The sequence below is a fragment of the Lactuca saligna genome, chromosome 9 (genome assembly GCF_052625555.1).
Source record: "Lactuca saligna cultivar CGN05327 chromosome 9, ASM5262555v1, whole genome shotgun sequence".
Taxonomy (NCBI): Eukaryota; Viridiplantae; Streptophyta; class Magnoliopsida; order Asterales; family Asteraceae; genus Lactuca; species Lactuca saligna.
Window position 1 is genome coordinate 11,989,077 of NC_136425.1, and position 15,210 is coordinate 12,004,286.

A 15,210-nucleotide genomic window follows, 5' to 3' on the forward strand; every position below is an offset into this window, starting at 1 on the left:
ACTGCCTTGTGTATACTTAATTTATCTGATACTAGTTGTCTTCATCTCAAAAGTCTCATCATTTGAGTTGTTTTTCAGTTGAAGGTTAATTAGGAGCGAACTACCAAAATGTTCACGACTTTATTCCTTGTAATATATGACTGGTCTTAATTAATTTTTAGACAACATAAATAAACATAATGTAATTGAAGATCATAAATGGAAGTGATGATGTATTATTGAAGTCTGATAAACTTTATCAAATTATAACATTGAAATCATTTTGTATCCGGATGACATAATATAAATAACTATGCTTCCTAAAATAATCATCTTTAATAAATAAAAGTTTTTTTTTTTTTTTTTTTTTTTTTTTTTTTTTTTAAATACATCTTATCACACTTTCATTCAATTTGTAAAATGTCATTTATGGTTATTTTGAATTTTTTTCCACATATCATTTTATGTTTTTTTCTATTTTATTAAATTTCACATGATACTAATAAGTTTACATTTTAATTTCAAATTCTTAAAATTAAAGTTAATTAGTTTTTTTCTTTATTTAAATTTAAAAGATAAAAAACATTTTCATTATAATAATTCATTATTTTTCTTATAAATTCAAAGTTCTTTTATTTATATATATATATATATATATATATATATATATATATATATATATATATATATATATATATATATATATATAAACGATGTAATACATATTATATATTAAAACAAATTAATACTTGTAAATTTGTAATCGTTTTGTTTTGTTTTGTATATCCAAAAATAAATCATTATTATATGCAATACGGTTAATAAAAACTCAAACTTTAGTATAACAATTAAACAAACAAAAATAAAATTTAAAAATCCCGAAAATCAATAGAATATAAGCATAAAAAAAACGTTGTTCATGAAATTCAAATGGATCCTGATATTTTCATTTCGTAATTTTATCCATCCACTTAAAAAATAAATGTTTATTTAGATCTTTTTACCCTTTAGTTTAATTGATGTTGTACAGACAGAGAAGAATCCCTAATTTTATGGTTATCTCCGTGAAGATAGATAATCTTCTGATGCTTCTTCTATTTTTTCTACGATGCGGTGCTTGCAATTCATTGTTGCTTCATTGCTGTTCGTCGTTGCTTCTTCATCGAGACAAAGATTCGCTCCTTCTTCATCACTAATCGTCTATTAATGCCTGGTAAGTTTCCTATTGTGAACTAGTTGTGTTACTTATTGTTTAATTATTCTTTTACACTTTTACTACGAGACTTAAATGTAGCATTCATTGGCATCTCATGGAAGTGATAGGCATGACTCAACATTTGGTATTCAATCGTTGTTGTCTGCTACCAATATATTTTAAGTATTGTTGAAATGGGTTTAAACTAAAAGGTTTTAATTTCCACATTATACAAAATTGACAAATTATATGTTAAACTACATTAATGACAAATTATGTGTCAAAAAACATATAAAGTACAATATAATACAAAATAGAATGGTTTAATTGAATATTTTTTGTTTCCTCTGTTTATTTGGAAAAAATGGCCAACACTTTTTCTAAATAAAATTGTATGAACATAAATGCTAATGCACGGTTTTAATGGAAAGATAAAGCAAACAATTTTTTTTCATAAAAGAAAGTGAACATTGTTTTTTTAATAAAAATAACCGTGTTTATCTTGACAAAAAATTTCATAAAAGAAAGTAGGTAAAGTGGCCTACCGATTGGATCTAACTGAGGAGCTTAGTCGGATTCACAACACCTTCCTTGTTTTTTAGCTTCGGAAGTGTGTGGTTGATGATTCAGTAGTGGTTCCTTTATATGACATTCAATTCGATGAACGTCTGAGTTATGTGCAGATGTTGGTGGTTATTTTGGATTCTGAGTGGACCTGGGAGCCCAAGGCGGAGATGCGTGAGCATTATCCAGACTTATTTACAACCAAGGATTTCGATGACGAAATCTAGTTCAAGTAAGGGAGAACTATAACACCTGATCTTTGAAGGTATGGTTATCTTTTAATTAAAGGTTATATTCCAAGAAAATCCACCCTACGCTGGGCGTTGGATAGTCTCCTATGTTGAGCGTAGGAGGGAGTTTGGACATGGGACTTAAATGACCTACGTCGTGCGTAGGTTGAGTTATGCAAGGTATAGCAGCTCAGAACCAAAACCCTAATCTTGGAGTTTTGAGCCCTATTTAAAGGCTTTAACCCCTTGAGGCCTTTTCCATTCTTAGCCTCCACCCTCCCAAACGACCTCCTTGAAACCCCTAATTACCATTTATGAGTTTTGAGCCTTTGGGGTGTTCTGTGTTCACTTTTGAAAGAAGAAGAGTATTGTGGAACCACTTGGGAGCTCAAATTAGTGTAGATCCAAAAGTTGCATCCACCTATCCATCTCCATGAGGTATAAAGTTTCTAGCTTAATGATGTTTTGTGTTAGATCTAGTTATTCTTCTGTATTCCATGCTTCTGTCCCCAAAACCTTGGTTTTTATGACTATGAGCTATTCCAGACCATTTGTGTATCATTTCCATATGTTCTTAGGGTTGTTAAGTCATAAAAATGAGAGCTTGGTCACTCTCATATATCCATGCATGTGTTCTTGACCAATAGATGACTTGAAGGACCTAGATTTAGGATTTGAGCTCCTTGTGACCATGTAAATAAATAAATATGGATACTTTATCCACTAAGACATCCATATGGTATAGATCTAAAAATAGGAAAGGTCGTTGGTTTGTTTGAAGGACTTAATAATTAAGTTTGGGCATCATATGGCTACGTTGGACGTAATCTTCCTTACGTTGGGCATAGCCCTGATTTCACTCGTTTTTAACACCTTAAACTCTACGTTGGGCGTAGAGCTACTACGTTGAGCGTATGTCGACTAAAGTTGATCATTGACTTTAAAAACGTTGACCGTTAACTTTGACCAAGTTTGAATTTGGGTCAAAATGAGGATTTTGGGTTATAGATTGAGACTTTAACCATGTTTGTTGTATATGTGACCCGTAGAGCCGGTTATTAGATCTGTGATCAGTTCAGTTATCTTCTAGACCATACTGTTTTCATGGGTCGAAGGCACTAAATTAGGGTTTTCACTCTGGGCCTAGTACCCCCATCGTACCCTTTGGTACGCCCAGCGTACTAGGTGGCTTCTGCATCAAATGCACACACATGAGTACGCTGAGCGTACACTTTCGTACGCCTCGCGTACTCATTTACCACCTTTTCTCATAAAGGGGCTAAAATGGGTAAATACTCAAAAGATCAAGGGTTTTAAGATGTACCTTAACTCGAGATATCCTAATACAAACATACGATAAGCCATTATAATAATCCAAAGGGGCCGGCCTTGGTGCATTCGACCCGATATTATAGTAACGAAAACTCACATCGCAAATCCGAAAAGATAGCAGAAAAAGAATATTGCTCTGTGAGTCCACTCTACAAATCACCTATACATATGGAAAGATCCAACCTTAGGCTTCACAACAAATACCCAAAATGTCCCTAGGGTCAAACTAGGTCAAAAGTCAATAAAAAGTCAACGATCAACGAAAAGTCAACCCAGCTGAGTACGCCCTACGTACTCAGCCTCTACGCTTCGCGTACTCTGCCCTTGACCAAAAACGGGTAGTTGACCACCTACGCCCGACGTACGCCATGGTACGCCCAACTTATGCAGTGGCCATGCACAACCTCCATTAAGTGCTCCTAACCATAAATTTTCCAACTTTATGGTTATGCATGCCTTAATAAGTCCCAAAACCCAAACCCTAGTTTGTCTTAACCACTTAAGACCTCCATATCTTGCATGCAAGCAGTAAATGAGTCAAAATAACATTTTTACAACTTAATACACCTAAATCTTTTGAAAGGACAGTTCCTTTGGTCTTAGAGTAGCTCTTACTTATTAAGTCTAAGAAAAGGGACTAAAAACTCATAAAACTTCACATGGCTAGATCTTAAGGAGATACGAGTCAAGATCAAAGCTTTATACCTTCTGGAGCTTCCCAAAGAGGCAAAGATCTCAAATCTACAAGCTTGCTTCCACACCAAGGCTCCTCAATGAATCCTCTTTCTTCCTTCAACACACCAAGAACACACACTTAAGCTCAAAACACACACTCAAGGGTTAGGGTTTGCAAAAACGTATCAAGGAGAGTGGAGGCTGAAGAGATAAGGGAAATGAGGCTATAAGGATGATTATATAGGGGCTTAACCCTAAAATTTAGGGTTTCCACACCTGGCAAGTACGCCTCGTGTACGTTGATGTACGCCCAACTTAGTAGGGCACACCCTAGTACGCTAAGTATACGTACGTACGCATGGCTTACTCCCATTTGTCCAAAATTACAATTTTGTCATTAGGGTTGAATTTAGAAGTACCTGAATACCGGGATGTTACAGTCACAATAACAATCTTGAGCAATATACTTTTTTTTAATGTATATGCCAATCTGTGGTGTGACTAGAATAGTATATTGATGAATATTTATATCAATTTATAGTGTAGTGAAATCTATTTGTTGTTTGTATCTTACCTAGTTACATGTCATGACTAAACTAGAATGGATTGCAACCTATTATGCATCTTTCATTTTTCACAAATTCCATTCATTAAGCTACTTATGGACATTTACCCTATTGTTTTTCATAATTTTCAGTCGTCCAATCATGAAGAAGCCCTAAATCGATTTCTAAATAATGATTGTATTAACTAATGATATGTCACTATCAAGTCGTCCTTTTAACCTATATGAGTTGTTTATGGTTGGGTAACATTTGAATAAAACATAAAGTTTGTTGATGCTTTATGTATTAAAATCTTATTTGAATGATGTTTTTTTAATATATCAAACTTAAATGTTTTTTTTTTTAATCAATTTTTAAATATAATTATCCTTCTAATTCATTTTATCTTGTTTTTGTCCCTTAAACAATTATTTGTTACCATAATAATGATATTTGAATAAAATATGTGTGTTTTTTTCTACAAAGATCTTATTTTTTAACTTATTTTATTATTAATTTTTTATGTAAGATTTTGAATAAAAATAATGGAAGAGGATACACCCAAAGACACTGCGGAAGTACGAGCAGAGTCCACACAGAAATCAAGAAGTGAACGACCGCCGTGAAAATCAACCGTCGTCAATTTACCGACGCAGCTCTAAACCTAATCAACCTACGGTTAGTTGCTTCCGATTTCAGCAAATGCACTATGCATCCATAGCTGTATAGCACATAATTACTTCATATCGTATTTGTGATTCAAATACCTGTCGCCAGATCCGGTGAATCAAATGGATGACTTTGGAAGGTTGGCAAGAGACTTAGGATTTCGGCCTCAAGGAAAATCTACCCCGATGAAGTCGTCCTCATCAGCTACCGCCACTGAAGAGAATCATGTATTCAGCGACGTGTTTGGTGGTCCGCCTAAACACACAAACAGCTCTAACTCGACATCGGCTATGACAGATTTTGATTATGATGTGATCTTCAAAAATTCAGTCCCCACGAATAATGAGGAAGCTAAAAGCAAAGCTACATCTGTGAAATTGCCCGTTTACGATAAACCGGGTTATGATAACGACATTTTCGACGGATTGTCAGGATTAAAGAGTAAATCGATGTCTTCTTCTGCTTCGCCGAGATACGAAGAGAACATTTTCGCGTCGATGTCTACATCGCCGTCTAAACGGAATCAACAGAGCGATCATTTCGATGATCTTAAGGGGAATCCAAGTCGAGCACAGAAAGTTGAACCTACCAAGCAGAATCGTAGTAAGAGTCCGAGTGGTTTTGATGATCTAATTCCTGGCTTTGGAAGTGGCAGACCTGCGACCAGTAACAGGTACTATGCCTCGTTTGATATGCGATTTAGTTCTCTGTTTCATTATTTACTAGTTACTACCGACAAGATTTATGCATTGTTATCATTTAGTTTATACTGGGCATACAAATCACATTAACTTATATTGTTGAATTTCATCTGTTCTTAGTCTTGAAGTATAACCCAGAACAGACGTGCCATAAGCCATTAATATTGTTAGGTTTATATATGGATCCAAAAATTGAAGTCAAACTAATATGAGTAGTTTCTACCACTGGAAAGTGCGGATTATCTATATTTACTGAAGAAGGTTCAAGTGTCTGTTAGTTATCATTGAATTTGCATCATATTTAATATCAATGTCTTGCACAATGTTTGTGTCTTTGTTCTAAGAGATAGTTAACAATGGTGCAAAGGGATATGCTCTATGCTTATGGGAAACTCCACATGTTTGGGGCAAGACTTGGCCTTCATGGTTTACTTATACTTTTGGTTTCTGAAAAGCACTGTCAGGAATTTAGTAAGCAAAGTCAAATACTTGGTATGAACTCCCACTACTTTAAAGTTTGAACCTAAACATGCTATCTGTTCTTCTTGACTACTTACTAGTTACTTCCATGAAAGCTCTTTTATGCTAATATTGTTACTCAATAAGCTTTTATGGTCCATAATTTTTGTAACATTTTCTTTTCTCACAGATCAAATTCAGAGCCCACCCCAAAATCAACCACCAATACAAAGGAAACTTCTAATACAATGCATAATCTGTTTGTGGTTCATGAGTCTAATTCACACCAGAGTTTCTCCATCGATCCACTAGAAGAGATTGGCAATGTTAGTAAATTTGATAGCCCAAAAACCAGAGGATCATCAGCAAGTAATGGTACTTCTGGTAAATCTGCAACTGCATTCACAAGTAAAGATTCAACACAGAAAGCTTCTTTTAGATATTCCGAGAGTCAATCACAGGAGATGCCTGCAGTTCCCAGAAACCATCATAGATCTTTTGATCAGTCTACCTCACCACCTTCAAGTTCTCAATCAGAAAATATCCAGGTGGCTGATGATATATGGCTCACAGTGTCAGAGATACCTCTGTACACAAAACCAACAAATGCTCCACCACCTTCAAGACCCCCTCCTCCAAATCCAAGGCATATTTCAAAATCAGAAAGAGGCTCATTACGTTCAAATTCCAGAAAATTTGGAAATGGTTTATCTTCACCAAAATACCCTCAAAGTCCTATGCCATTCGAGGCTGCAGCCACTAGTCCCCTGTCAGCTGAAGAGATGGACTCTATCTTAGCTGCTGCTGCAATGAAGGAAGCCATGGACAGAGCTGAAGCTAAGTTTAGACACGCCAAGGAAGTAAGAGAAAGAGAACACGTAAAGACTTCTAGAAACAAAGAATCTATACAAGATGAAGAGAGAGAAAAGGGTAAGCAAGCAGTAGAAAGGGCAACAAGGGAAGCACGTGAGAGAGCAGCCACTGAAGCTCGTTTGAAGATGGAGAGAGCTGCTGTTCAAAGAGCACAAGCTGAAGCCCGTGAGCGGGCAGCACTTGGGGCAAAGGAACGGGCAGAACGGGCAGCCACTGATGCACGGGAGAAAGAGAAGGCTGCTGTTGAGGCTAGAAAAAGAGGTGCTCAAGAAAGGGCAGAAGCTTCTAGAATGAACCAACAAAAGATGGATGATGAATTTGAATCATTTTTCAGCAGTGCGTCTCGATCAAGCAGTGCCCCAAAAAGAGGACAACAAGGGGCCCACACCAACATAAGGAAATCATCTGTCACTGTTAGTGTCGCAGACGATCTTAGCTCCATGTTTGAAGGTATGTTTTCGTTTAATGACTGAGAACATGTATATGTGTTATGTGGGATCCATGTGAGTGATTTTATAGTTGCTAAAAGTTTTGTGGTGAAAATTAAAGGTGGAAAATTTCAAGTAGAAGTTGAAGGGGAAAGTGAGGAAAGACGAAGGGCAAGACTGGAAAGAGAGCAACGTACCCAAGAGCGTACAGTATGTAAAGAGTTTTCTTAATAATGGTTTTACCATTTTAACCCTCCTCATGAATCATGACATCACATGTGATTTGTTTAGGTTAAAGCGTTGGCTGAAAAGAATGAGCGGGATCTTCAATCTCAGAGAGAACAGGAAGAAAGACATGTAAGTATTTTATTATTTAATAATATTTATCTTCTTTGTCTGATTTTTTTTTATCAATATTATTTCTCAGAGAATTGGTGGGACTTTAGATACTGAAATCAAGCGGTGGGCTGCAGGGAGAGAGGGAAATTTACGTGCACTTCTATCCTCATTACAATACGTATGTCTCTTTCTTTCTTTTTTATGCTTTTTGGATTAATTTGAAGTTTTAAGATTTTTTATTATGTGTTTAATTGATTGCAGGTGCTTTGGCCTGAATGTGGGTGGCAATCGGTTTCATTGACAGATCTGATAACCGGTGCTAATGTGAAAAAAGCATACAGAAAGGCAACTTTGTGTATACACCCTGATAAAGTACAACAAAAAGGAGCTACTCTTCAACAAAAATATGTTGCTGAAAAGGTCTTCGATATACTTAAGGTACTACTTGCTTATTTATTTAATATCAACATTAATTACCCAAACTTGTTAGAAAGGCTAAAACCAATATTCATCGTGCCACATCTTTAAATTGTCCATTAAAATCAAATCAATCATAATTTTTGAGTTTGATTGATATGACGATAGGAGGCTTGGAACAAGTTCAACTCGGAGGAACTCTTTTAAATCCTCCACTCATGGGGCATGGCTTCCAAAACATGACACGTGGCAAAGCCAATGATTTATGGTGTTGTATTTGTGAATATTATTTTTTGTTATGGTTGGAAGGTTGAATATATGTATTTGCCGATTCTTTTTGCTCCCTATTTGAGCTTCCCATGTATTAAAAAAACTGTTAACAGTCGAGCCTCGGTGTATTAGTTTCGAGATGAATATTATTTTGGATGATTTTTGAAGCACATACTTCTTGATGTACCATGTTTATACCTTTTCTATTAAAATATTGTAATTTTTTTTATATTACTGCCCTCTACATAGATAGGTTTTTTCTTTAAAATACAATACTATAAAAAGAAGAAAATAAAATATGATGTACAAGAGATGTAAAAACCAAGATTTTTAAGTAAAACCCATTAGCACAATACAATAAGAAAATAAAAATAAAAAAGTTATATTACAATCTCAAAGGTATTACAACCCTGGCACTCCATGTAGAGGGCAGTCATATCAAATTTAGAGCGGATACTGAATTTTGGTTTCAGCCTGCATCCCCTATCCAAATGTTGCCCGTGAGCTTCACCCAATCTATCCCGCACAAACTCCAGATTCACCTATTCATGAGTTGCAAATTGCAATCAATAATATCCAAGTTTGATGAAACACAATGTGAAACCGATGTAAACATACATAGAATCATCAACTTGTAAATATAAAGATGAAGTTATAACTACCTCGTTGTCTCCATTGAGTTTAAGTTCACAAAGAGGACAAAAGATAAGATGTCGACTCTGTTGCAATTCTCCTTTTTTGCATATGGGACACCAAACTGCTTTTTCCACCTATTGCCACAATGTATTCATACTTAGTTACCCTTAAATGGCAAAAAAATAGTTAGTTGCCTAAATAGGAATAACATAGAAAGTTGGTTGCTATTACACACCAACTCTTGGTAATACTAATACCTTGTCATCATTCAGCTGCATATTCTCAAAAACAGCACGAGCTAAATATTCATCTTCTTCCTCTTCCCATACTTTGATATACCCATCTGGTTCTGCAAATAGAAAGAAAAAGAAAAATGAAATTGCAAAATAATTGCTAAAGCGCGTAACAATATCACAATATGTAGATATAAACAACAAACACTTAACCTTTTCCAATCTGTTCACTTTCAAGATCCTCATAAAAAATCTTCTGCATTTCCAACAAGATTTCTTCACATTCACCTTTGTATGCTGCATGAAGACCATCATATTCCCATAAAATATCATCACTAGTTTCTGGTTCAGGATTCATAGTTTCAGAACAGCTTTCCATTGGTGTCTCTTTAATTTTTCTGAGTTCATCGGATACGATGTCTTGGAAGGTTGATTTAATCAACTCCTACAATGAAGAAACTTAATTTAAAGGAAAAAACATATATAAATATAATAGGTAGTCACAATGTAAACAAGACAAACCTCGTGCCTAAGAGAACGGTCTTTTGAATCAGGTAACCTCATTTTCCATAGAAGCCTATTCCGGTCAGCTCGAACCCTGTTGTAACAGTTCTCCCTTAGCTACAATATAAGAGTAAAAACTTATAATTCCACAAATAGAAGCAATGTGATTGAGAAATTTCGCAAATGTAAGTCTATCAGCACTTGATGTTTATCTTAAACTATGACGTAGATTTTCATGATTCATGTCAGTTATCTAATTCGAGAAAATTTCTGTTGTTTTGACATTTATTTCCCACGATTGTGAATCTTACTTCTGATGAAAACGTTCTCCAAATTGTGAAATTTACTTAACTAATCAACTACAATCTGAGCATTCCAGCCCAGAAGGAGAGTTGTTAATGGAAAAAATATTCGCAAAATTAAATGCAAATTAAGATGATCATGAACCAACAAGAATACCGTAAATCCAGAAATTAAAAAAAAAAAAAAAAAAAAAAAAGGTATTCGCAAATTTTCAACAAAGATCCATACTCACCTTGTCTTTCCATTTGGGATAATTATTAAACGCGATATGAGATTTGATAGAGGACCTTGTTGGAGCTTTTTGCTCTTCTTCTCCGGCTACCATTGCTCCAATCCGTCGCCTCCTGCTGCCAACAGTACTATATAATTTGCACCAAATTTGTGATTTTGTGCGAGGGTTTGAAGAAAGGGGGTTGGGATTCGGAGTTGTGCAGTTCTCGCGCGCTACAAGATACGGGGCCAAATCGGTAGTTTTTTGATCGGTTTGACCCGGATTTCAATCGGTATACTGGGATTTAGGGCTTTGGTAGAAACCGACCAAAACCAAATAATTTTGTGCTTAATAAACTTGAATGATTCAGTATTAGTGTTTGATAAAGTTGCTAAAATATCTATTAAAAAAAATATTATAATTTTAACATTTTAACAAAAAAAAAATCATAATACAAATTACAAAATATATTACTCTACTTTTGATAAGATCGGAAAAAAAAAAAACAAACAGAAGTTTAAAGATAAAATATGTATGGAAACAACACAAGTATTCTTCTAAAATCAAATTCTAAAAGCCATATAAGTTCTCTTACTAAGAAAAAACAACACAAATCAAATGTGTGGAATTTGATTCTACCCAAACATTTTTGGAGCAAAAAAAATAATAATAAATGCAAGTCTTACCAAAGTAAACATCGGGAAGATGGCGTAAATTCAGAAAATATGGCAAAGCTTTCAAGCACTCGAAGTTATTGCTTTTTTCGGAGAAGCAACACCTACTTCAGGGAGGAAATCGTCAAAAAAGCAACAACCGAGAAGTAGGCAGACGCCATGCACGTGGTTGGCGATGGTTTTCGATGGGCAGAGGTTGTTGGTGCATGCCAGTGGGAAGATGCCATCGGAGAGATCGTGGTCGACGGTGGCAATCAAGTTCATATGAGAGAGAAAATACGAGTTAGAAATGGATTTAATTTGGGAGATCAAGAGATCTAAGGATACTATCGAGAATTTAGTTCGCGGTCGGTACTTTTGGGAAAAAGACCTGGAACTGGAATTGAACTCGGTAGTACCGAATACCAATTTGATATGAAAGTTGGAACCAAGTATTGTACCAAATAGGTAGACTCGATTCGTTTTTGGGTCGGTACATATTTTAGTTTGATGGTTGGTTTCTCAGGCTTATTGCTACATATTTCTACATGACCTTCTTCAACTTTAACGATTTCCACCACCTATCAATTGATTTCATGCACTATATCTTTGTGCATGGACACCATCTACAAGATACATATGTTGGAAAAAAGGATTTGCCCATTTTTCAAAAAATGGGTTTTCCTTTTACGAACACAAATTCAGAACCTCATTCATTATAAAAATAGATAATCAATTATAAATTTGTGTTCTCCTCATTGATACCTTCGTTTTGGTATATTGTACGCCTAAATTAGACTTTAAATAAATGAGAAAGTAATCGGCGGTTTAATTCCAAATAAAGAAGTTTATTAGATTTAAGTCATCTCAGGTGTGTGAGAATATGAAAAAAAAGTGGGTATATATGTATAAAGACCTATTAGCCTTAAAAGTCTTGCAGCATTATTAACCTTAGTAGCAAGACTCTCTCTAGCTCATATGGAGGTGCAAATGCAAACCAAAATGGTTTTAGTTCACTAAACTTGGGTGCAAATGCACGTTCTATGAACATGAATGCGCCATCGGGTCAACCATAAAACTTAAGGGTTTTTTTCTTTTTACTAAATAATAATTTTTCATAACAAAAACTTTAATGCAATTTCAATTTTAAAACCTTATTAAATACACAATTAAATATTGATTTTGGTTACAATCTTATCTTATGTAATCAATGAGCGGTTATAGTTTGACTATGTGAATACAATTTCTCTACCACCAGTTATTAGACAAGCTGAAAGCCAGATTGAATCATTTCCTTTGCCCCCGTCTACTACTACAATTTGTTGTTATTTTAAAGGTAACATCCAAGCATATAAAGGTTCAGTATCTCGAAGAATTGTTGTAGTTGTTTACTAGGAAACAAACATCTTATTATGGTGAATTTGTTTTAAGGACACTATATTCAACACATGTCTCGGTATAAATTTGTTTTTCTATTATTCTTTCATGAATTACCGTAACTATTTTCATATTACATTTGAACACACTATGCAGATCATGTTTAGCAAGTGTTTGACATCAAAAATCCCTACACAAAAAATAAGATCTTTGTCATTTGACAGCTAAAACATATATCCCTATGTATAATTATTAACCTTGAAAAACATTTTGTTATATATGAATACATTGAATCGTCTCACATATAACCTCAGTAAGCGTAGTTATCGTTAAATTATATTCAACCAATGATAACAAGTTGATGAATTCTATACTATGAATAGTTATTACACTGAGACAAATGTTATGGAAAAAGGCTTTTGCCCATTTCACATGACCAATGTTGTCAAGCCAGCCACATTGATTCTCGATACCTTGAGATTCGATTTGATATTGAAGTCTACCAAATTTTGTTTAAGATAAAACATTGAGTAAATTACTGAAATCATCCATGTGGTTTGGTTAAAATTGCACGTTTGGTCCCTAACTTTTTTATTGCACTCGGATCGTCCATGTGGTTTGATTTTGTTGCATTTTCGTCCCTGTGGTTTGATTTTGTTGCATTTTTTGTCCCTTACATACATAAAGTTAGGGACCAAACATGCAACTTTTACCAAACCATAGGGACGAAAAACGCAACAAAATCAAACCAGAGGGATGATCCGAGTGCAAAAAAAAAGTTAGGGACCAAACGTGCAATTCTGATCAAACCACAGGGACGATTTCAGTAATTTACTCTAAAACATTATATAAGATTTGCATGTCTACTAGAACAAATGTTTCACTACTCTACTTCAACCAAAACTACACCACAAGGCCACAACCATATTCTAGCAAAAAAAAAAAATACCCAATATATTAATATATGGGAAGACATGACTAAGGGAATTTTTTTTTTCACAAACATCATGGTTATGAAGGCTACTAACGTCCATGATACATTCCTTTAACCTCATCAGGAACCATGACTAAGATTCAACACTCAGTTTCACGCAGAAGTCAAATGCTATATATATGGTCTAATGGTTTATGTCCATGGAAACCACTATGATCATCGAGTGTAAGTAGCTCCCTTTAAGAATGATACTACATATGAAAATCATTGGTAACATGTGTTTGGGATATGCCAATTACTAGTATATACGTTACAACAATATATAATCTTAGATACCCAACTCCACCAAACTATGTCGTATTGTATCATATTTGCACTGTAATGTCCAAGATTCTTAAACTTCAACCTCTTACTTGATTACTTCCATGATTCTTAAACTTCAACCTCTTATAGGCTATTATATATATATATATATATATATATATATATATATATATAATTGAAAATGAAAATGAAAATTATGTAAGAAGAAGATAATGGTGAAATTTCTAAAAATATTGGATGTAAATCAAGTTACGAGTTGAAGTTTAAGAACCTTGGACGATTACAACGCATATATAATACAAAACAACATAGTATGTTGAGGTTGGGGTACCTAAGCTTATATACTCTTGTAAGGTATATTCACTTTTTCACACACACACACACACACACACACATATATATATATATATATATATATATATATATATATATATAGTTGTCTCAAAATTAATATCTTTTTAATTTACCAAATCCTAGTACTACCCGGATACTCGTTACTCGCTAGTCGACCGACCTTGAAATGCCCAAAGACTTTTGAAACACTGCTCACTACACAACATGATGGTGACACAGTTGATTACATGGGCTTGTGTGTTTTACACATTGTGACCTAAAATGAAAAACAAGAATAAATAATAGAAGAAAAAATAATTTATTATTTATTGAGATGTGAATAAGTAAATAGAAATTAATATGATTATTTTTCTTTTATAAATTGTTAATAAATAATAAAAAATTATTGAAATAATTATTTATTAAGAATTAATAAATACTTAAGTGTGATAAATAAGAAAATGATGTCAAAAGATTATTGTATTGTTGTTTGGATATGTAACATCCTGTTTCGAGAAGTTTCTTAATCCGAGATTGTGGACAAGAAATGGATCAAGTAAAGACCCCAGGCTTCAAGGGAATAGGGTTTAGACCTTATTGGATGTTGATAATATTGGTTGTATGGTCTAAGCCCTTGGTTTGTGTTTTGGAGTCAAAGGGTAAAATGGGAAAAGTGATGTTCCAGATTTCTTTCATGAATTAAGGATTTTAGTTCAATATGTTTTAAGTCAAAAGTAATTAGATAGGGTTGGGGGGGGGGGGGGGGTTGTCAATACCTTTCGTGCATATAAGATCGTCGGAAATAGAGTTGAAACGAAGAAGTTATGATTGTTTGAAGTTGGAATAGAATTGGGTGAAAACCCATTCTCACGAGGTGAGAAGCATATTCTCAAGGCGTGAGCATCATGTTCTCATGAGGTGGGAAACATATTCTCACGACATGACAGAACATGTTCTCATGAGGTGAGAAACAAGTTGTCACGAGGTGAGAACTGTGCAACCCAAGCCCACATATTTTTTTAGGAT

At 34.4% G+C, this 15,210-nt stretch overlaps 2 protein-coding genes across 4 annotated transcripts; one reads left to right on the forward strand and one right to left on the reverse strand.

Moving 5' to 3' along the window:
- The first annotated feature begins 5,057 nt into the window (after positions 1-5,057).
- Positions 5,058-8,905, forward strand: LOC145014507 (auxilin-related protein 2-like). Of its 3 annotated transcripts, XM_078972890.1 has the most exons (8): positions 5,058-5,198; positions 5,298-5,862; positions 6,540-7,672; positions 7,772-7,860; positions 7,942-8,007; positions 8,078-8,167; positions 8,251-8,427; positions 8,575-8,905. In XM_078972890.1, exons 2-8 carry the CDS (start codon positions 5,312-5,314, stop codon positions 8,611-8,613), a joined length of 2,145 nt encoding a protein of 714 aa, XP_078829016.1. In that variant the 5' UTR covers positions 5,058-5,198; positions 5,298-5,311; the 3' UTR covers positions 8,614-8,905. The 3 variants fall into 3 exon arrangements, with proteins under 3 accessions (XP_078829016.1, XP_078829015.1, XP_078829017.1); XM_078972889.1 differs by having other exon boundaries at positions 5,075-5,862; XM_078972891.1 differs by lacking the exons at positions 5,058-5,198; positions 5,298-5,862 and adding an exon at positions 6,260-6,382.
- An 84-nt stretch (positions 8,906-8,989) lies between these two features.
- Positions 8,990-10,848, reverse strand: LOC145014508 (RPA-interacting protein A). Its single transcript, XM_078972892.1, has 6 exons — positions 10,585-10,848; positions 10,068-10,166; positions 9,759-9,990; positions 9,570-9,661; positions 9,339-9,446; positions 8,990-9,218 (listed from the first exon to the last, which is right to left on the reverse strand). The coding sequence occupies exons 1-6, from the start codon at positions 10,675-10,677 to the stop codon at positions 9,057-9,059; spliced, it is 786 nt and encodes a 261-aa protein (XP_078829018.1). The 5' UTR covers positions 10,678-10,848; the 3' UTR covers positions 8,990-9,056.
- Positions 10,849-15,210: the final 4,362 nt, after the last annotated feature.

Bases quoted from the DNA above. Each gene is read 5' to 3' on its own strand.
- LOC145014507 (XM_078972890.1), top strand. From the start codon at position 5,312: ATGGATGACTTTGGAAGGTTGGCAAGAGACTTAGGATTTCGGCCTCAA. The intron at 5,863-6,539 runs GTACTATGCCTC...CTTTTCTCACAG, and splicing joins AGACCTGCGACCAGTAACAG to ATCAAATTCAGAGCCCACCC. The intron at 8,428-8,574 runs GTACTACTTGCT...ATATGACGATAG, and splicing joins AGGTCTTCGATATACTTAAG to GAGGCTTGGAACAAGTTCAA.
- LOC145014508 (XM_078972892.1), bottom strand. From the start codon at position 10,677: ATGGTAGCCGGAGAAGAAGAGCAAAAAGCTCCAACAAGGTCCTCTATC. The intron at 10,167-10,584 runs GTGAGTATGGAT...CTTATATTGTAG, and splicing joins ATCCCAAATGGAAAGACAAG to CTAAGGGAGAACTGTTACAA. The intron at 9,219-9,338 runs GTAGTTATAACT...ACTCATGAATAG, and splicing joins AACTCAATGGAGACAACGAG to GTGAATCTGGAGTTTGTGCG.